The 22,187-nt window shown below is 44.2% G+C and overlaps 1 protein-coding gene across 1 annotated transcript in view; it reads right to left on the bottom strand.

Moving 5' to 3' along the window:
- Positions 1-12,271: 12,271 nt before the first annotated feature.
- LOC126188346 (uncharacterized) overlaps positions 12,272-22,187 on the bottom strand; it is a 204,989-nt gene continuing 195,073 nt past the window's right edge. Inside the window, exons 8-9 of the mRNA XM_049929945.1 lie at positions 18,479-18,633; positions 12,272-12,565 (exon numbers count right to left, since the gene is read on the bottom strand). Coding sequence (XP_049785902.1) covers positions 12,272-12,565; positions 18,479-18,633 — 449 coding nt within the window. The remainder of the gene's footprint in view (positions 12,566-18,478; positions 18,634-22,187) is intronic.

Below are 22,187 nucleotides of genomic sequence, written 5' to 3'. Positions count from 1 at the left end.
AGCGTGGACGTGAACCGTATGTGCAGTTGACGGACTTTGAGCGAGGGCGTATAGTGGGCATGCGGGAGGCCGGGTGGACGTACCGCCGAATTGCTCAACACGTGGGGCGTGAGGTCTCCACAGTACATCGATGTTGTCGCCAGTAGTCGGCGGAAGGTGCACGTGCCCGTCGACCTGGGACCGGACTGCAGCGACGCACGGATGCACGGCAAGACCGTAGGATCCTACGCAGTGCCGTAGGGGACCGCACCGCCACTTCCCAGCAAATTAGGGACACTGTTGCTCCTGAGGTATCGGCGAGGACCATTCGCAACCGTCTCCATGAAGCTGGGCTACGGTCCCGCACACCGTTAGGCCGTCTTCCGCTCACGCCCCAACATCGTGCAGCCCGCCTCCAGTGGTGTCGCGACAGGCGTGAATGGAGGGACGAATGGAGACGTGTCGTCTTCAGCGATGAGAGTCGCTTCTGCCTTGGTGCCAATGATGGTCGTATGCGTGTTTGGCGCCGTGCAGGTGAGCGCCACAATCAGGACTGCATACGACCGAGGCACACAGGGCCAACACCCGGCATCATGGTGTGGGGAGCGATCTCCTACACTGGCCGTACACCACTGGTGATCGTCGAGGGGACACTGAATAGTGCACGGTACATCCAAACCGTCATCGAACCCATCGTTCTACCATCCTAGACCGGCAAGGGAACTTGCTGTTCCAACAGGACAATGCACGTCCGCATGTATCCCGTGCCACCCAACGTGCTCTAGAAGGTGTAAGTCAACTACCCTGACCAGCAAGATCTCCGGATCTGTCCCCCATTGAGCATGTTTGGGACTGGATGGAGCGTCGTCTCACGCGGTCTGCACGTCCAGCACGAACGCTGGTCCAACTGAGGCGCCAGGTGGAAATGGCATGGCAAGCCGTTCCACAGGACTACATCCAGCATCTCTACGATCGTCTCCATGGGAGAATAGCAGCCTGCATTGCTGCGAAAGGTGGATATACACTGTACTAGTGCCGACATTGTGCATGCTCTGTTGCCTGTGTCTATGTGCCTGTGGTTCTGTCAGTGTGATCATGTGATGTATCTGACCCCAGGCATGTGTCAATAAAGTTTCCCCTTCCTGGGACAATGAATTCACGGTGTTCTTATTTCAATTTCCAGGAGTGTATATACTGCCAGGTGTACGCAAATTTGCAGCACAGATATGTCCGAGGAGAAAATATCTGATAATAGATTATGTGATGTGTTTGTGCAAAGACTCTTAGGTACAGAGTGGAAAGAAGTAACACACTGAAATGCTTACATATTAAGGTACCAGTTATCACTATACCTGTGCCCATAGCCGTAACACCATTTACAAGAGAAATTCTTCTTTGCGAATGCACGTGGTGACCATTGAAAGAAATAGAATGTCACTCATTTACACGCTGACCGTTGTTGACAATTGTGTAGATCACAGACATTTTCAGGGCAAATCACACTGATATGGGCAAGGCCAAGACAACCGTTACACCGAGCTCGTACAAAGAAGCACGGTAGTTAATTCGTTAGCTGCCATATTTTCGCTTCGTTTACTGCATCCCGAGGGCTGGAGTGAGCGAACATTTCTACACCTCCAATACTTTTTCTGTTCTAACAATCTTCTGTGCGTGTCGGGGCTGATGCCATTAATAACCCAATGACTTGGATTAGTGGTCTCCAAAACTGGAAAGACTGCTTCAGCTTTCATACGAAACAGAGATTACAACTAAATGAAGTAAAACTTCTGTTTTTTCCTGGCTGTGACCATCCAAGCTATTCCAATACATTCGCACAACAATTTTCGGCAGAAGCAGCTACTGTAAGACAAGAAGTCGTGTTCTCTCGAAGTAAGACATTACTTACCGTCAAGAATGGGAGGAATGAATCGACAGTCGGAGAAAGACAACAGCCCAAGATTTACAGTCGCAGTGCCTTGTAAAATATTGATAAATGTGAGTGCACATTTCGATTTTATATTGCGTAAACTACGAAGTTGTCTAAGTTGCCGGAGTTTATTACTGTTATAACTCTTCACTTAGTGACGCACATACTTCAGATGTTCGGGTGAATGTTTAACAAATGCTGTGTTTCACTGAATTGTAATTTCTTTGGCGTTATGCAAAGACAACGTACTGAGCAATGGTGCAACAAATTATTGTTATTGTATTAAAACATTATATACATTTTATTGTAATTGTTATTAAAATCGTAGGTACCTGTGGGGCGTTAAAACCGTCGGTACTGTAAGTTGTGTTATATCCCCCTGGCAGAAGCCCACTAAGAATTACAAATCAGGTCACGTAAACACAACGACTCAATCCATAACATGCTGGTATTAACTTAGATGGGATATGGTAAAACGTTTTTCTCAAAAAGCTTTCGTCTGTTTTCATGTACAGAAAACGAGGGGTCTTCACAGTTATAATGACACAACAAATTCTCACTACTAGCACATACATTATTCTTCTTTCTCAGTTTATTGTACGCTTCCAATGAATAATCTTATTACACTTGTGCCAACATCTCAGTGTACACTTCCGGAAAAAAAATCAGTACACCTGAAGATATGATGTCGCTTTCGATCTGATGATGGCAGATGCCACCTGTAGGATTTTAGATGTACTGATAATGATTTCAACGTCTTCTGCCAGCAGATAGCGTAGTTAGTAAAGCAACCAGAGTGCCTTCGGCGCCTACCCTTTAATATCGAATGCTTCCAGCCAGAAGGCTTCCCCCCCTCCTCCTCCAAGCCCCCACTCTCCCTCCCTCTCCCCCTTCCCTTCTTCTTCCTCTTCCCCTCCCCCTGCCGACCACCTTCCTTCTCCTTTTCACCCCTCCCCCCCTAGGCTTCTGGCTCCTTTCCTTCTCCTCCTCCTCCCCTCCTGGTTTCCCCCTACCATCTCTGAACCCTCCCTTTTTTTCCCCCCCCCCTCATCCCTTCACCAGGTGGTAGGTCCCCTTCGGTGCAGAGATTTTTTAACGTTTTCGTTGTGGTGTCAGTGTTTGTCCAGTGCCGTGTGCAGTGCTACGTTCCACCAGCACCAACAGTGTCGCCAGCATCATTCAATTGTGTTCCCACTGTGGTGTTTCTTTGTTTTCATGTCAACCCACAGTGCTCATTCTCCGCATGTGTGTGTGGCTCGTGTCTATATTGTTTTTAAATCTACCATTTATACTCATCTGTTTTTGTTCTTGTTTATTCGTCAATTTATACCATTCTATGTTATGTGTTCTTTTCTCATTTGACTATGCTATTCTGTAACTCTCTTGGCTGAAGAGCAGCGTATTGTGCCGCCGCCAGCCCGCCCCATTTTGGGGAGTGAAATAACAATAAAGAAAAAAAAGCAGAAGGCTCAGTGTGGTGCAGACGTCTGAACTAAGCAGGCAACCATGCCATAGAGGACGCACTCGTGCTTCCTACAGCCAAGTGAGCGAGTTTGAAAGGTGTCAAATTGTGGCCGTCCGAGTGGCAGAATGGTCCTTTCGAATAACTGTCACAGACGTTGGACACGCTGCGTCAGTTGTGCCACAGTGCTGGTACCAGGGGTCTCAGGAGCATTCCCACACTCGTAGACAAGGTTCAGGACGTCCACGCAGCATATATGGCCACCAGCATCATCATATTGTAAGGGCTGCAGTGGCAGATCGTACAGCTACCACGTCAGAGATACGAGGTCTTTCGAGCCCAGAGGTGTCAACACGAACTGTTGCTAACTGGTTATTGTAAGTGAGGACCCGGACATGCAAAACTCTAGCCCATATTCCACTTATGTGCATGTGTCAGCTGGTGCCTTAGAAGATGGAGCGGCGCGCCGTTGCCTTCAGGGAGTAAAGCAGATTCTTTGTGCTTACAAGTGGTGGTGGTCTGCGCCTCTGACGTAGAGCTTGTGAGCGCTGTCTCGTAGAGTGCATTCATGCAAGACACAGTGGCCCCACTCCAGGCCTTATAGTTTGGGGTGCGATAGACTTCAGCCCTCATTGACCTTTGGCGTTTCTGGAGGGGACGGTACCGAACATTAAGTACATACAGAATGTTGATAGACCCGTTCTTTTGCCGTTCTTGTACCAGGAAGATGAGGTGTTGCTATAATAGAATAATGCTCGGCCACACACTGACCATGAAGCTCTGCAAGACGTGCAGCAACTGCCCTGGCCAGCATTATCTCTGCACTTGTCTCCAATCGATTACTTGTGGCATATGGTGGGGCGCATACATGAACAGGTCGAGCAGGCATGACATTACGTATCCCAGGACAGTATTCGACACGTCTACGGACGACTGGATGCCAGAGCCAGCGTAATTTTTTTTTCCGGCAGTGAACGTTCGGAATTAGCGACTAAGTGCCACTTGTGGCTGGGGTGTGAGCTAACCTAAGTTCAACCCTGTGGGACTATCTTCGTGATTTCTCTCTAGTCACTAAAATTTTCTTTCGTTCAGCATTGTTTGATTTATTCAACACAACGTCTTGCATTCTGTTTATTAGGAATGATTGAAGCCAGAGGTTTGTAACACTATCAGTTTCATTAAACTTAATTTCTTAAAAAAGGTAACACGATCTACACGATGAAAAGCCTCAGAAAGATAACCAAAAACAGCAACTGGCTGTATTTTATTAGTTAAAGCCTGTAATATTTAGTGCGTGAATGTACGAAAGTCATTTCACAAGTCGTAGCAGCTATGGTACATTTCGATAATGCGACGACATGGGAAATTCCACAATGTGCACTGAACAGGTAAGGCAGTGTGTATCTGAATGCCAACGTAAATTAGGGTTCCAGTGCAGGAGGTCATGGCAAAGGATGAAGAGAAATACACAGATTGGCAGTTTGTGTAAATTTACTGTGAACCAGTACAAATGCAACAAAAATGAATCAAAATCAACTACTGTCATTCAAAATGGTCCCCCAGTGCATCCACAAGGCGTTGCCAACGATGTGTAAGGCGTTGAATGCCACTGGCAATGCCATCAATGTGTGCCACTTGTGGCCGAAATGCCGTGAGGATATCCGCCCTGTGTGGAAAGCGCCTCCCAAGCAATGGTTTCTTCAGTTGTGTAATAATGAGGTCGAACGCGCATGGAGTGAGGTATTGTGGTACGGATAGCTACGATGCCACAACGTAGGTGCGCTCTGCTAGGTTGGCACTACAAGAGACACTAACGACAGCGCCCTCTAGCTGGCGCTGTGCAGCTCTACGAGCGGCGCTCCGGATTCAACCCATTTTATTCCGAGTAGACGACCTAGCAAGATTGTTTCTATTTCATAGTGGGCGAGTAGGTATTAAAATCCATGGAGAAGAAATAAAAACTTTGAGGTTCGCCGATGACATTGTAATTCTGTCAGAGACAGCAAAGGACTTGGAAGAGCAGTTGAACGGAATGGATGGTGTCTTGAAAGGAGGATATAAGATGAACATCAACAAAAGCAAAACGAGGATAATGGAACGTAGTCGAATTAAGTCGGGTGATGCTGAGGGTATTAGATTAGGAAATGAAACACTTAAAGTAGTAAAGGAGTTTTGCTATTTGGGGAGCAAAATAACTGATGATGGTCGAAGTAGAGAGGATATAAAATGTAGACTGGCAATGGCAAGGAAAGCGTTTCTGAAGAAGAGAAATTTGTTAACATCGAGTATAGATTTAAGTGTCAGGAAGTCATTTCTGAAAGTATTTGTATGGAGTGTAGCCATGTATGGAAGTGAAACATGGACGGTAAATAGTTTGGACAGGAAGAGAATAGAAGCTTTTGAAATGTGGTGCTACAGAAGAATGCTGAAGATTAGATGGGTAGATCAGATAACTAATGAGGAAGTATTGAATAGGATTCGGGAGAAGAGGAGTTTGTGGCACAATTTGACCAGAAGAAGGGATCGCTTGGTAGGACATGTTCTGAGGCATCAAGGGATCACCAATTTAGTATTGGAAGGCAGCGTGGAGGGTAAAAATCGTAGGGGGAGACCAAGAGATGAATACACTAAGCAGATTCAGAAGGATGTAGGTTGCAGTAGGTACTGGGAGATGAAGAAGCTTGCACAGGATAGAGTAGCATGGAGAGCTGCATCAAACCAGTCTCAGGACTGAAGACAACAACAACAACAACAGCCGAAGTTTGTTTGATGTACAACCTCGCACCTACGTGCCCATCTCAGCCAAAGTTAAATAAAAGAGTTATAACCCATACGCAGTACCGAAGCATTTCACCTTTTCCTCCTCCTACTCACTTCCTACATTCGGCCTACCCTTCAATTTACAGGAGCAGACCCACGCGCCGCCTTCCAAGCGGGATACAAAAGGTGGGGGCGTGGATTTCCCACCGCTGTACACAACTACTGATGACGCCTGCACTGTGGACTGTAGCGTGATCATGGAGAATGACTGCTGGCTGCATCCAGCAGCACTGGTGGACGTTTCTGCCGAAGCGTGCGTAGCAGAAGTGACAGCAGAAAGTTGCGACAGTACTGGCTAATGGTTCAAATAGCTCTGAGCACTATGGGACTTAACTGCTGAGGTCATAAGTCCCCTAGAACTTAGAACTACTTAAACCTAACTAACCTAAGGACAACACACACATCCATGCCCGAGACAGGATTCGAACCTGCGACCATAGCGGTCGCGCTGCTCCAAACTGTAGCGGCTAGAACCGCTCGGCCACTCCGGCTGGCCCAGGCGGTATTGGACACTGATATTGGCCTCGTCATACGCCAGAATCTGCATGACCTTCGTGGGTGACGTTCTGTCACTCACAGCTGCTCGTCGTTCCACGTTACACTGAGTAGCATTTCGGATAGCGAGAAAGGTAATTTTCACGCATGCTTGGTATTCCACTATGTTTTCATCCACCTTGTAGTACGGCCAAGCTGACACTGAATGTTTCAGGCGCTGGTACCGAACCATGATCTCATGTGGTCGCAATCAGTTGGTTTATTTCCGTATTGTTCGCTGAGCACTTTCGAATTTATTTGCTGCAGATACGGTGATGCCACGTGTTCGAACGATATACCATAGTTGCCATGACTTACGGAATGACGCTCGTGTAAATATCGTTCTCAATCGAGCAACCCTTCTGGAATCCAACTGTGACGTGATAAGTTAATTTAAATGTGGGACTAATCTTGAGTGCATTACTTTGTTCAATATTTTGGAAAAATACATCAGTAAGGAAATTCACGACAATTATGTAAACCTCTGTTACGGTATTTCTTATAAACAGGTTTAAACATGACCTATTTTAAACTGTCTGCAATCCAGTCGGTTCAACAAGAAAGTGTACACCATAATTTTAAATGTAACGTCCTCTGCAACATCTGTGGTAGCAGTTTAGAATCTGTAATGAATGCGATTTTGCACAGCGATTTAAACAGTGTGAGAGTTGAATGTTTTGCTTTGTCGGTTGCATTTTAAAATGAGTGCAAAATATCTGAAGTGTCACGAGGCACTGTTCCTTGTAAATCCTCTTTTTGAGCCTGGTCTCCTCTTTCAAAAGCCTGGTGTACGAAGGGTGGAAGGTTGCTTCAAAATACTCAGTGCATGTTTGGTGATGTTTCTCTAAACGCGGTTTTGCACTTATTTACAGCCAATTTAAACGCTGAAAAATGTGCAATATTTATCAAAAATGCCTTCTTAGGTCCGTTAAGTAGCTATCTGGTTCGGACGAAGCTAACTGAGTGCTTCAAGAGGAAATGATCGAAACATCGCAGCCGTCTCTGTACAGTGTGGAAACAAAGACAGTGAGGTGTCCACGACGGACTGGCCTGCAGTGTCTCCTAATGCAAAGCCGATCGAAAATTTTTGGCCGTGTATTAGGATGAAGCTTAAAGGAAAGTCAACATTTACTTTGAAGCAGCTGACAAATAAAACCAGGACGATATGGAGATCGTTACCGAGAGAATATGCAGAAAATTTCGTGGAAACCATGCTGAAGAGGTGCCAAACCATAATAGATAATGGCTGCGATTGGATTAACTATTAGGTAATTGTGTAATTAGTAATAAAATTTATTTTCATGTAAATATATATTTATAGCAGTGTCTTTTATTTCCTACAGATAAGGCGTACACTTTCTTGTGGAACTGACTGTAATTCCCTGTGCCAAACAAGCAATACATATTTCACTAAGGACATTTCCTATTGAGTTAGGATAACTCTTAATAATTATATTTTAATTTCGTCAACGCCATACAGTCTTTTCTTTTTTCAGATTTTTGATGAGTCTGTTAATTCCAACTAAGGATCTGGTGCTACTTTCTAACTGCTGAAACTTTTGTGCAACGACATTTTAAAAATATTTTCTTGCTTCTTCAACTTAACCACTTAATCCTATTTTTGGTACTCTCTTTAGAAAGTCAATGTGAAAAGTACTCGCAACTTGTGAATTGTCAGTGACGGCATTCTCATTTAGTTTGATTGTCACGGTATCTTGTTCAGTGCCTGGCTGCTCTATCTCCTGTTTGACAATAGCCCACATACTTTTATCTTATGATGTGCATTATTAATTTTGTCAGGACGTACATGCTTCTGGACATTTTAGTGACTTTCCTTAAAGTATTACAGCATTTTTTTTTTGTAGCACGCAGGAAATTTCCCGCTTCCTCTTACATGAGATTTTAATTTCCTAATTTATCCATGTCATACTTGCTTTCTTAACATATTTTCTGGATAAATCTACAGGAACGCTATCTTCAAATATTGACACAAATTCACTATGGAATAAATTGAATTTGCCATTAACACACTTTTCTATACATACCTCGTTCCATAATACCTCTTTTAACTTGGGTTCAAAACATTATATCCCGTTCTTATTAACAAGCCGCAATGCTGCAAGGAACTACGATATACATTTCCATTAATAGTACATGGTGATCAGATATTCCATTAAGAATTGTGCACACATTAATTGTTTCAGTATGAGCATTGTCTATAAAAGTGTTATCAATCAGTATCCTGCACTCTTGCTGCACACTAGATAGAAGATTGATAACTGAAATTTAATTCAAACAATGAAACAATGATTTCAGTTCATTTTTCGTGCCAATATCTTTTAAGAAATTCACATTGAAATCTCGACAAATTACTAATTGGTTCTTTTTGACTGACGAGTAGCTTAAAAATGAATAATTTTCTGATAAATAACAGTTTCCTATAGGGGACCTGTAGACTGTTACAATTACCAGAGAAATATTCTGCAGTAACAAGCTTTCATCCATGAATCAGCATGGTTTTAGAAAGCATCAATCGTGCGAAGCCCAGTTTGCCCTTTTCTCACATGATATGCTGTGATCTATGGGTCAAGGCCAACAGGCAGATACCATATTTCTAACGGAATAGGTTGCCAGATCTGTGAGTGGCAGGAAGACATCTTACGTAGCAGAACTCAGAATACTGTCTTCGACGACACGTGTTCCTGAGAGACAAGGGCATCGCCAGGAGTGACCAGGGCAGTGTGGTAGGACCGAGATTATTTTCTATAAATATCAATGACCTGGCGGACAGGGTGGGAGGCAATCTGCGTTTGTCTGCTGAAGATGCCGTGGTGTACTGGAGGATGACTTACAAGCAACCCCTCGAGTGCAAGGTCGCAAGTACAGTCTTTAGTTAGGCTCATTTGGAAGTGCCGTGTTAACAGTTATGACAAGAAAACACTTTATAAAATGGACATCGTCCTCATTCAAGAAATGTTCAAAACAAACCATTAACTTGCACCAAGATACTGAATGAAAAATGGCGCGTCGCATACGGAAAGGTTTGCACCGTCAAGATCGAAAACGAACTCCTTCGGAGTTATAAACCGAACAGGACGTAACAGATAGGTCTCCACTCTTAAAGTATGCGTATAGAATCATACTGGTGTTACGGGGTTATGAGAACTGATGGAATGTGACATCATGCAACTGAATGCGAAAAAGTCTGTCGCGGACTTATATTGATACTGGCTATCCTTTGCGGACTAGCTGCAGATAGTACGACAACATGTTTTACAGGCACGGAAAGAAACAAACATCCAGAGACTGAACTCGTCCAGTGTTTCCAGATCGTATGAACTGCAATTTCGCAAACTTTTCAGGGAGGATAGTCTGTTCTAAAAGAGTGTGATTATTATACGCAGACTGGGAATCAAGCAAAAACAAATTATTTTGAATAGCTACTGGCCAAAAGCAGTGCTCATACCATTGTTCTAGTTCTCTTACGCCCTTCCCCCCCCCCCCCCCTCTTGCTTGCCGTGACGTAAAATCCTCTACCGTGCTTGTAAGATCAGGTGCACGAGAAAGAATCGTAGTGCCAGAGCACCTCCAACTCCCCCCAGCACAATCAAAAACTTTCCATCCCATTTACAGTCCAGATTAACAGTCGGCATAATTGTGTACAAATGCGTTAAGGCATTGATGTTAGTTGATCTTGATACAACTTTCTTTGTACCGCTAATATTCAGGGTTCCTTTCATATGCATTTCCTCTTCAAATTCCGATTGGTCGGAGCTGAAAAACTATTCCTTACTCATACCTGCCAACTTTCAAAAACAGAAATCCAGAGGAATCCAAATCGCAAAAATTTAACGCGTGCATGCGTCGCAAGGTGTTCAAACATAGCGAGAATAGACTACACAGAAAGAGATTACAGATAATGTTAACATATATAATGTAAGCTACATTTTAAGATCATTATTTTCGAACTGTGAATTAGGTACTTACATTTTAAGATCATTATTTTCGAAAGCCACAGCTGCAAAATACTAACACGAATTCTTTACAGACGAATGGAAAAACTAGTAGAAGCCGACCTCGGGGAAGATCAGTTTGGATTTCGTAGAAATACTGGAACACGTGAGGCAATACTGACCTTACGACTTATCTTAGAAGAAAGATTAAGGAAAGGCAAACCTAGGTTTCTAGCATTTGTAGACTTAGAGAAAGCTTTTGACAATGTTGACTGGAATACTCTCTTTCAAATTCTAAATGTGGCAGGGGTAAAATACAGGGAGCGAAAGGCTATTTACAATTTGTACAGAAACCAGATGGCAGTTATAAGAGTCGAGGGACATGAAAGGGAAGCAGCGGTTGGGAAGGGAGTAAGACAGGGTTGTAGCCTCTCCCCGATGTTATTCAATCTGTATATTGGGCAAGCAGTAAAGGAAACGAAAGAAAGATTCGGAGTAGGTATTAAAATCCATGGAGAAGAAATAAAAACTTTGAGGTTCGCCGATGACATTGTAATTCTGTCAGAGACAGCAAAGGACTTGGAAGAGCACTTGAACGGAATGGATGGTGTCTTGAAGGGAGGATATAAGATAAACATCAACAAAAGCAAAACGAGGATAATGGAATGTAGTCGAATTAAGTCGGGTGATGCTGAGGGAATTAGATTAGGAAATGAGACACTTAAAGTAGTAAAGGAGTTTTGCTATTTGGGGAGCAAAATAACTGATGATGGTCGAAGTAGAGAGGATATAAAATGTAGACTGGCAATGGCAAGGAAAGCGTTTCTGAACAAGAGAAATTTGTTAACATCGAGTATAGGTTTAAGTGTCAGGAAGTCATTTCTGAAAGTATTTGTATGGAGTGTAGCCATGTATGGAAGTGAAACATGGACGGTAAATAGTTTGGACAAGAAGAGAATAGAAGCTTTCGAAATGTGGTGCTACAGAAGAATGCTGAAGATTAGATGGGTAGATCACATAACTAATGAGGAAGTATTGAATAGGATTGGGGAGAAGAGAAGTTTGTGGCACAACTTGACTAGAAGAAGGGATCGGTTGGTAGGACATGTTCTGAGGCATCAGGGGATCACCAGTTTAGTATTGGAGGGCAGCGTGGAGGGTAAAAATCGTAGGGGGAGACCAAGAGATGAATACACTAAGCAGATTCTGAAGGATGTAGGTTGCAGTAGGTACTGGGAGATGAAGAAGCTTGCACAGGATAGAGTAGCATGGAGAGCTGCATCAACCCAGTCTCAGGACTGAAGACCACAACAACAACAACAACATTTTCTAACTGTGAATTAGGTACTTACGCTGATGAGTATTCATTTTTTGTCACTTAACATTGGGAACAATTTAAACACTTCACAAAAATGAGCTTCTCTGCTCTTGATCTTGCAAGCCACAATATGAATGACAGTGTGAAAGCTATTAAACTGAACATTTATTTTCACTTATTTACAAAATTTTCTCAAGTTCACAGAACACTGGCTGTATTCCATCACAGCTTGCAGAGGAGAGATGAGGATGAGTAGCTTTCTTCGCTTTCTTCAGGGATTATGAAGGAAAACTATTCATGTAACATCGACCGCTGATTCTTGTTTTCAAAACAGAAATGGATCCCAGAGTTTCATCCGACACGGACGACCAAAAGTAATTGCGATTCTTCTTCACTAAGCTGAACACACGCTCACACTCAGCACTGCTTTCCGGTAGAGTAAAAACAGAAAGCTTTAGACAGGATAACCTATCGTACTTAGGAACACCATCAGCTCCACGAATGCTCATCAAGAGAACCCATTTAGTATCATCTGTCAAGTTCTCGCTCTCAACAGTAGCAGAGTCATCAACCTGCAAAATGAATCAATTTTTCTACTGCTATCCTTCATTTTCGTATTGGAGACGTTTTTAACGGATTTAATATGATTTTTTAATTCAGTTCCTCCTCTGTAAGCAATGTTTAAATCACACGAACACATGGAACAGAATGTGAATGCTTCATCTTTCCATAATCGCATAATACATGGAAGTTCAGCAGAATAAGCATCCTTGAAAGACTGATGACATCGTTTTTTAGTTGAACTCATGACGTTTACACTAAATCGCACAAAAGTTCGTCACATAATTGCACGAATACCGGAAACACCGCATAAAAGCAAGCATAAAGAAATCTTTCCCGCTAACACACAGTCGAAGAACAAAGAGAATGCAGCAATAAACTGTGAGATGTCATTATCGATAGAACGTTCGATCATATTTCGCCGGCAGTGTTTCGAACACACAGCTACTGACAAAATTCCAGCGATATTCTGGGAGAAGGGATTATCGATTATATCATAGGTCGACTTTCCGTCGAATTTCAAATACTCGCATCTCAGAAAAGCAGCTATTATCGAAAGTCAAAACTGAAATGCGATATGAATGCAGTGGGCGGGAAAAAGCCCAAAAGTTGAAAATCCGGAAAAAAAAACTATGCTCATCCGGAAAAATGGAAGACTCCCCCAAAATCCGGAAATCTTCTGGGGAAACCAGAAAACTTGGCAGGTATGCTTACTGAATTATCGGATGAGTTTGTTTATCTCATCTACAAATTTTCGCATTTTCCGCAGTTTGTTGTGCATCGTGAAGTTGACGCTTCGTCTGAAATTTCGTTATCTTATATCTTCCAATTCGTTAGCACTGTTTGAAGATATGCAGCCGTCCACTGCTTCCTTCGCAATCACTGTAGTCTGTGTCGCTCGCTACTTCATGAGCATAACGTACTAGGTGACTGTCATGCACGCCCAATAAACTGTATCGAGCAGATACATCCTGGAAATTGAAATAAGAACACCGTGAATTCATTGTCCCAGGAAGGGGAAACTTTATTGACACATTCCTGGGGTCAGATACATCACATGATCACACTGACAGAACCACAGGCACATAGACACAGGCAACAGAGCATGCACAATGTCGGCACTAGTACAGTGTATATCCACCTTTCGCAGCAATGCAGGCTGCTATTCTCCCATGGAGACGATCGTAGAGATGCTGGATGTAGTCCTGTGGAACGGCTTGTCATGCCATTTCCACCTGGCGCCTCAGTTGCACCAGCGTTCGTGCTGGACGTGCAGACCGCGTGAGACGACGCTTCATCCAGTCCCAAACATGCTCAATGGGGGACAGATCCGGAGATCTTGCTGACCAGGGTAGTTGACTTACACCTTCTAGAGCACGTTGGGTGGCACGGGATACATTCGGACGTGCATTGTCCTGTTGGAACAGCAAGTTCCCTTGCCGGTCTAGGAATGGTAGAACGATGGGTTCGATGACGGTTTGGATGTACCGTGCACTATTCAGTGTCCCCTCGACGATCACCAGTGGTGTACGGCCAGTGTAGGAGATCGGTCCCCACACCATGATGCCGGGTGTTGGCCCTGTGTGCCTCGGTCGTATGCAGTCCTGATTGTGGCGCTCACCTGCACGGCGCCAAACACGCATACGACCATCATTGGCACCAAGGCAGAAGCGACTCTCATCGCTGAAGACGATACGTCTCCATTCGTCCCTCCATTCACGCCTGTCGCGACACCACTGGAGGCGGGCTGCACGATGTTGGGGCGTGAGCGGAAGACGGCCTAACGGTGTGCGGGACCGTAGCCCAGCTTCATGGAGACGGTTGCGAATGGTCCTCGCCGATACCCCAGGAGCAACAGTGTCCCTAATTTGCTGGGAAGTGGCGGTGCGGTCCCCTACGGCACTGCGTAGGATCCTACGGTCTTGGCGTGCATCCGTGCGACGCTGCGGTCCGGTCCCAGGTCGACGGGCACGTGCACCTTCCGCCGACCACTGGTGACAACATCGATGTACTGTGGAGACCTCACGCCCCACGTGTTGAGCAATTCGGCGGTACGTCCACCCGGCCTCCCGCATGCCCACTATACGCCCTCGCTCAAAGTCCGTCAACTGCACATACGGTTCGCGTCCACGCTGTCGCGGCATGCTACCAGTGTTAAAGACTGCGATGGAGCTCCGTATGCCACGGCAAACTGGCTGACACTGACGGCGGCGGTGCACAAATGCTGCGCAGCTAGCGCCACTCGACGGCCAACACCGCGGTTCCTGGTGTGGTCCGCTGTGCCGTGCGTGTGATCATTGCTTGTACAGCCCTCTCGCAGTGTCCGGAGCAAGTATGGTGGGTCTGACACACCGGTGTCAATGTGTTCTTTTTTCCATTTCCAGGAGTGTATTTTGAAAATCGCAACATGGAATGTACGAGCAATGGGGAAAACGACGACCAGCTTAGTACGCTACTGTACGAAAGAGGGATTAACATAGCAATTGTGGCAGAGGTAAAAAAGAAAAAGTATGATAGAACTGTATGGTTTTGTAGTGATACATAGCGACGTAACCCGACCACGAGAGCCTAGTGCGGTGTCGGAGTGGTGCTTGTTGACTAAGTGTCGGAAAACACAATACAAAGTAACACATAAATTACATCAACGATATGCTAATAACAATACAACTGAAAATAGCCAGAGGGCGTTACGCACCAGAAGATGGAAAGGAAATAGAAGCTCGAACGTTCCGCGAGGAATTACACGAATAGGCCAACAAAATAAATAGTACAAACGAATATCTTACTATCGGAGGCGATCTAAACTCAAGAATATATACACTGAAGCGCCAAACACTCTGGTACAGGCATGCGTATTCAAATACAGAGACATGTAAACAGGCAGAATACGGCGCTGCGGTCGGTAACGCCTATATAAACAACAACAGTCTGGCGCAGTTATTAGACAGGTTACTGCTGCTTCAATGGCAGGTTATCAAGATTTAAGTGAGTTTGAGCGTGGTGTTATAGTCGGCACACGAGCCATGGGACACAGCATCTCCGAGGTAGCGGTGAAGTGGGGATTTTCCAGTACGACCACTTCACGAGTGTACCGTGAATATCAGAAATCCGGTAAAACAACAAATCTCCGACATCGCTGCGGCCGGAAGAAGATCCTGCAAGAACGGGACCAACGACGACTGAAGAGAATCGTTCAACGTGACGGAAGTGCAACCCCTCCGCAAATTGCTGCAGATTTCAATGTTGGGCCATCAACAAGTGTCAGCGTAAAAACCATTCAACGAAACATCGTCGATATGGATTTTCGGAGCCGAAGACCCAGTCGTGTACCCTTGATGGCTGCACGACACAAAACTTTACGCCTCGCCTGGGCCCGTCAGCAAAAAATGGTTCACATGGCTCTGAGCACTGTGGGACTTAACTTCTGAGGTCATCAGTCCCCTAGAACTTAAAACTACTTAAACCTAGCTAACCTAAGGACACCACACACATCCATGCCCGAGGCAGGATTCGAACCTGCGATCGTAACGGTCGCGCGGTTCCGGACTGAAGCGCCTAGAACCGCTTGGCCACAGCGGCCGGCCAACACAATTCCTGAAGTCACTTTCCCTCTTCGTTTGTTTTGAATGGTACTCCGCAAATGTCGCAAAGTTTCACAGTTAGCGGCTGCACTGACAGTGGTTCCGGGCTCCCGTACACTGGGACGGTGATAAGCGAAGTAAGTGGATAGTACCGGTGGTCGGAGTGCCGAGCAGAAGAAGTCGCAGAATAGTCCAGTTGCTGGCAGAGTCAGAGACCAGTTGAGGACAATCCGAGTGTTGTGACGTCGCGGTAGCGCTATCCAGGTCGGGACTGCATGAGGGTGGTCCGCCTGATCTTGGGAAGCCATGGAGGAGCGGCATAGGATTGTGCCCGCCGCCGGCGAGGTGTAGGCATTGATGGTACCACAAATGTTATTCTTTTTTTTACATAACCGAATAAATGTTCGTATACATTCAGTTCCTTTACTTATTGTTAGTCTGTGTGTTCCCTCTTCAGCTTAAATTTGGACCTAAAATCTTCCTGTTTACTTCTAGTTCTATCCTTTGGATTTCTTCAGCATCCCTCTTCCTGTTTAAAATCACTGTTTCACCTCCATAGAGAAGCTCTGGTTCGATGACTGCGTTGCAGTGCTTCAGTTTAATATATTTTCAGATGCAAGTTTTTTTTCATTAAAGATGTGTACTGTAAGCCTAAATACTATTTCCATTTTGTGACAACTAATTTCGTAACAAATCTTCTACAGGGCAGTTTCCTGAATGGTTTCACCTAAATGTTCGGACTGAGATACTCTTTCGCTTTTCCTGTGATCAGTTGCCGCAATTTTGGGCGACACGTAGTTTCTAGGCACGTATTTAGTATTTTCAAATGATTTTGGAGTCCGTCTGTTTTTTCTGTTTCTTCACAAATTTCTGTTGGATTTTGCTCTATTTTAGTGCCCTGTCATTTTAGTAGCAGGTCGTCTTCAAAGACTAGGCAATCCATCCTAATATTGGTTGATACGTCCGTCAATTTTAAGCTTTGATTTCGTTTCCGCCGCTATTGTGTTACTTTTCTCAAGATACAGTTGAAACGTAATACAGAGAGGTCCTTCACCTTGTCTCACTCTTGTTTAAATTTCAAATTTTTCCGTAATTTCTTCCTTGAATATTATCTTACATTTTGTACTAATTAGTGTTTCAGTAATAATTAATTGCTGCAGGTCTGACGTTCTCTCAAAATTTGGAACGCCGATTTACAGTCCTCTGAATCATAAGCTTTTTTTTAAAAAAAATCGTTCGGAACTCAGTTTTTTTTTTTTTTTTTTTTTTTTTTTGGGAAAGTTCCATTTGTTCTGAAACCAGCTTGATATTCACCAGTTTATATATAGCAAAACCTACAGAAAATGGCTCATTGAGACAGAAGATGATACAGAAGAAATGGAAATTACGGAAGATTACATAACCAGTCGAGAACAGTCAGAAACATAGAAAAACCATATACCTAAAGAAAAACATACGGAAAAGTTAACAGAAATAAATGTTCGGAAGAATGCAATGGAGAACACAGGGAGTATATGAAGAGAATTTAGGAAGAACGAAAGAAACAAGAAAAAATCATAGCTACTCAAGTTCAAACGGTCTCTTAAAACATGTATCTGTGAGGGTTACCGAATCCTACTGTGATCCACTGAATCGTACGGAAAGTCGGCACTCAGTGTTATTGTGGACTGCGCAAATGACATTTGATTCGTAAGACACGTCGTAATTCCGATATCGGATTTGGTTCGTGCCCCAAAAATGACGTCACAAGCCGCCTCAATTAAAGAAGCCGCCTCAGCAGCAGACGACCAGCTGCAGGCATTTCCAGGGAGTTGTAGGGAGCTAGGCCCGTTACTAACGTACTAATGGGAGCAACCGTTTAACATAATTCCATTCTAATGAATTCTGGAATCACTGACTACATGCTGAATTATGGCAATATACTTTTGAGTTGTGTTCAATGGTAATGGTGTTTGTCTTTCAACCGTTTCAAATCACCTGAGTCATAGCCGTGGACTTATACCGGTGGACGTAACAAGTCAAGATCGGAATAAACATATCCACGTGATTGGTGGATTTGTGAATCTTGATTTTTTTTTGGGGGGGGGGGGGGGGAGTGGGGGTTCGCCTGTTGCGCCAAAACAAGGAAAAACAGGCAGATCTCACGTTGTTTACTGTTTCAGATTTTACCTTTTATTATTTAATTACACGTTTAATCTCTGGCAACATACTTCAGTGACACGTAGCGTGAATGAAAACGATGAATGCACGCACATCGATCCAGCGGACGTACAAGAGCGATGGGAAGTGCGTAGAGCCACGGCAGCGGATACCGTTGTTCAAAACGAAGGGACGGTGTGTTACCTGGACAATGTCCCCCACAGTCGTGTGCAGCCCCTGGAAGATGACGGTCTTCTGCAGCAGCCGCTCCCGCGACGCGGTGTCTAGCTGGAGCAGCGAGAACTGGTCGTCGTGTCGAGTCCAGCCGTCTGTCGCGTCAGGAGGCACCCCGTCTGCCTCTGGATGAACATCAGACGCTAATGTTTACAGCTGAAGCAGAAAGGCTTGACTTCACAGAAAAAAAAATCGGTTAGGTTACTGGAGGGTCCAAGGTGGTGAATCAAGTGATAATTCTGTGAGTACAGTTTGTTAAGGGGCTCCGGAACGCCCTATACTTGCAATGTTAAAATAACGCTTATAAATTACATCTTTCCTCACAAAGTATTTGAGGTAGGAAGTTGAACTTTTTACAGATTATTTATTGGAATATGGGCTACAACTTAACACAGGGATTTTACAAAATTTTAGTTCAGTTATTAAAGATGATTTTTTTTCAATTGTAATGAAAATTCACAACTTTTTTTTGCAATTTTTTATTTATATATCCAAAAATATACAGTTTTTTGGAAAAAGGCTGTGTTAAATTATGCAGAAGGTACTGTGTAACATTTACTGAAAGTTTGAAACAAATATGTTTGAAAGATCCTTAGAAAACATGTAATTAGTATGAGAAAATAAAAGTTTTGGGAATCGAGCGACAAAGATTGGATTAACTTTTTAGTGCATTCCAGGTCCATAGGATGGATTATCTTCATCCTCTGCAAACTCCTCCTCCAGCTTCCTCTTGTTCCTCCTCCTGTTTACTCTTGCTTGTATTTCTAGACTCTTTACAGCCCTGTCTGCAGCCCGAAGGCGTTCCTTGTCTAAAGCAAGCATCGCTCGTACCATGTTAGAATGTTATTATTTACAGTAATAACACATACCTTTGGCTTTCCAACATTTCTCCTTTTCTTAAAAGCCTTCAGAGGATTTCTAACAACTTTACTTTTACTCATTATTATACTTCAACAAAACAGAGACTCAAGAAACAGAATTAATTACGAATATTTTCGAGATAACGACAGAGTAAATAAACATGAAACAATCGACAATCACACCAGCGATGTATATTGAACCATCACAGGTTAGCCACAACACATACTTTATCTCACATCACTAAAATGTACCTGATGAACACGGACGTTAATAATAACACCATTTGACAGTAGTTTAACAGCGCCACAGTGGGTCACGCCCATGTAGAACACATTTCAAAAAAAATTTAAAAATAGTTGTAATCTTCGGAATTGAATAAATTATATATCTATTAAAAGGTAATAGTCTGCAGATTCAGAAAACGCAAAAAAGTAAAAATTGAACTTTTCATGATTTTGAGCCTTTTCGTAGCCCCTTAACTAGAATAACATACTGGGTGTTCAGAAAGCAACTATGCAGTACCATGTTGTGGTGTGTTAAGTAATGACTGATATTATTGTCAATTATTAATACAACTTTTTCCATTGTTTAACATATTTAAACCATATTTGGCCAGGTATTTGTATTTGATCGCAGGTCCGGTTTCATTAAAGACCAACGTCTTGTGTGACATAATTGTGATCCAGGTCATCATGCTGTTTCACAGAGGAAGACTGCACTATAGTTCCTTCTCTAGATTGTCGCACAGATGACAAAATGGTAGATATCGAAATAGATGACAGAGGGATAGAAAAACAAAATCTCTCAGAAGAGGAAAGGCCGCTGGACCTGATGGGACACCATTTCAATTTTACACAGAGTATGCGAAGGAACTTGCCCCCCTTCTTGCAGCGGTGTACCTTAGGTCTCTAGAAGAGTGTAGCGATCCAAAAGATTGGAAAAGGTCACAGGGTATCACCGTTTTCGAGAAGGGACGTCGAACAGATGTGCAGAACTATAGACCTATATCTCTCACGTCGATCAGTTGTAGAATTTTGGAACACGTATTGTGTTCGAGTATAATGACTTTTCTGGAGACTAGAAATCTACTCTGTAGGAATCAGCATGGGTTTCGAAAAAGACGATCGTGTGAAACCCAGCTCGCGCTATTGGTCCACGAGACTCAGAGGGCCACAGATACGGGTTCCCAGGTAGATGCCGCGTTACTTGACTTCCGCAGCGAACTGACGCATGGTGCAGGGAATGGCAACTGAATCTCAATGCAGACAAGTGTAATGTGCTGCGAATACATAGAAAGAAAGATCCTTTATCATTTAGCAACAGGAAGCAGTTAATTCCATAAATTATCTGGGTATAGGCATTAGGAGTGACTTAAAATGGAATGACCATATAAAATTAATCGTCGGTAAAGCAGATGCCAGAGTGAGATTCATTGGAAGAATCCTAAGGAAATGCAATCCGAAAACAAAGGAAGTAGGTTATAGTACACTTGTTCGCCCACTGCTTGAATACTGCTCACTGGTGTGGGATCCGTACCAGATAGGGTTGATAGAAGAGATAGAGAAGATCCAATGGAGAGCAGTGCACTTCGTTACAGGATCATTTAGTAATCGCGAAAGCGTCACGGAGATGATAGATAAACTAGAGTGGAAGACTCTGCAAGATAGACGCTCAGTAGCTCGGTACGGGCTTTTGTTGAAGTTTCGAGAACATACCTTCACCGAGGAATCAAGCAGTATATTGCTCCCTCCTACGTATATCTCGCGAAGAGACCATGAGGATAAAATCAGAGAGATTAGAGCCCACACAGAGGCATACCGATTTCTTTCCACGAACAACACGAGACTGGAATAGTAGGAAGAACCGATAGAGGTACTCAAGGTACCCTCCGCCACACACCGTCAGGTGGCTTGCGGAGTATGGATGTAGATGTAGATGAAAGAGTGTTTCTTTCGGAGCATGTGTTTCGCAATGGAGACAAGTGTACCTCAGCAGTGGAAGCTGCATATGCAGCAAAGTTCCCAGAAGTGAAGATACCTAACTGCAATGCCGTACAGAACCTCATCACCAAGTTTCGAAAGACCGGAAGCGTTCATAATGCTCAAAATCAGGCAGGCCATCCACATCCACTTCCGAAGAGAAGACGGCAGAGGTGCAAGACGTAATGCTGAGAAGTCCAAAGAAATCGATTGGGCCACTAGCTCTGCAGGCCCACGTGTCGTCATGTTCCACTCACAAGATTCTCTGGACATCACTGTCCATGTATCCGTACGAGATGTCGATCGTGCACGAACTGGGAGACACCGATCGCCCGGCCCGTGTGAACTTGTGCAACTGGTTTCGGTCCTTCAGGCAGGACAATGGTGAGGGGATTCTCGACACAACGTTTTTCATGGGTGAGCCACGGTTTCACCTCTCTGGTTACGTAAATAGCCAGAGAATCCGCATGAATGTAAGGTGTCCCCACTGAATGATCAAAGGGTTGGTGTTTGGTGCGCTGTGAGTCGTAAACGCATCATTGGGCCGATCTCCTTTTAGGACACTCTGATAGCACGTGCCAGACAGCGTGGACGTCGAAGACCCCTAGAGGTGTCTGCACCATCCCGCTGTAAGCCCTGGCGGCGCGCGCCTCCTGGCCCACGTTTAATGTGAGGGCGCCACAGTGGAACACGTGGTCCCAGCGGGCAATCGCAGCATCTCCGATCATGTATTTAAGCGACTGCCACTCGCTCAGCCAGAGGATACGGATCCTGTACACCTCCCGCAAACTCGATCCTCCTCACCCGCTTGTCTCGCCCATCCTCTGCCACCTCCGCCC

The sequence above is a fragment of the Schistocerca cancellata genome, chromosome 5 (genome assembly GCF_023864275.1).
Source record: "Schistocerca cancellata isolate TAMUIC-IGC-003103 chromosome 5, iqSchCanc2.1, whole genome shotgun sequence".
Taxonomy (NCBI): domain Eukaryota; kingdom Metazoa; phylum Arthropoda; class Insecta; order Orthoptera; family Acrididae; genus Schistocerca; species Schistocerca cancellata.
The sequence above is the reverse complement of the archived record's forward strand: the minus strand, read 5'-3'. Positions and strand labels throughout refer to the sequence as shown.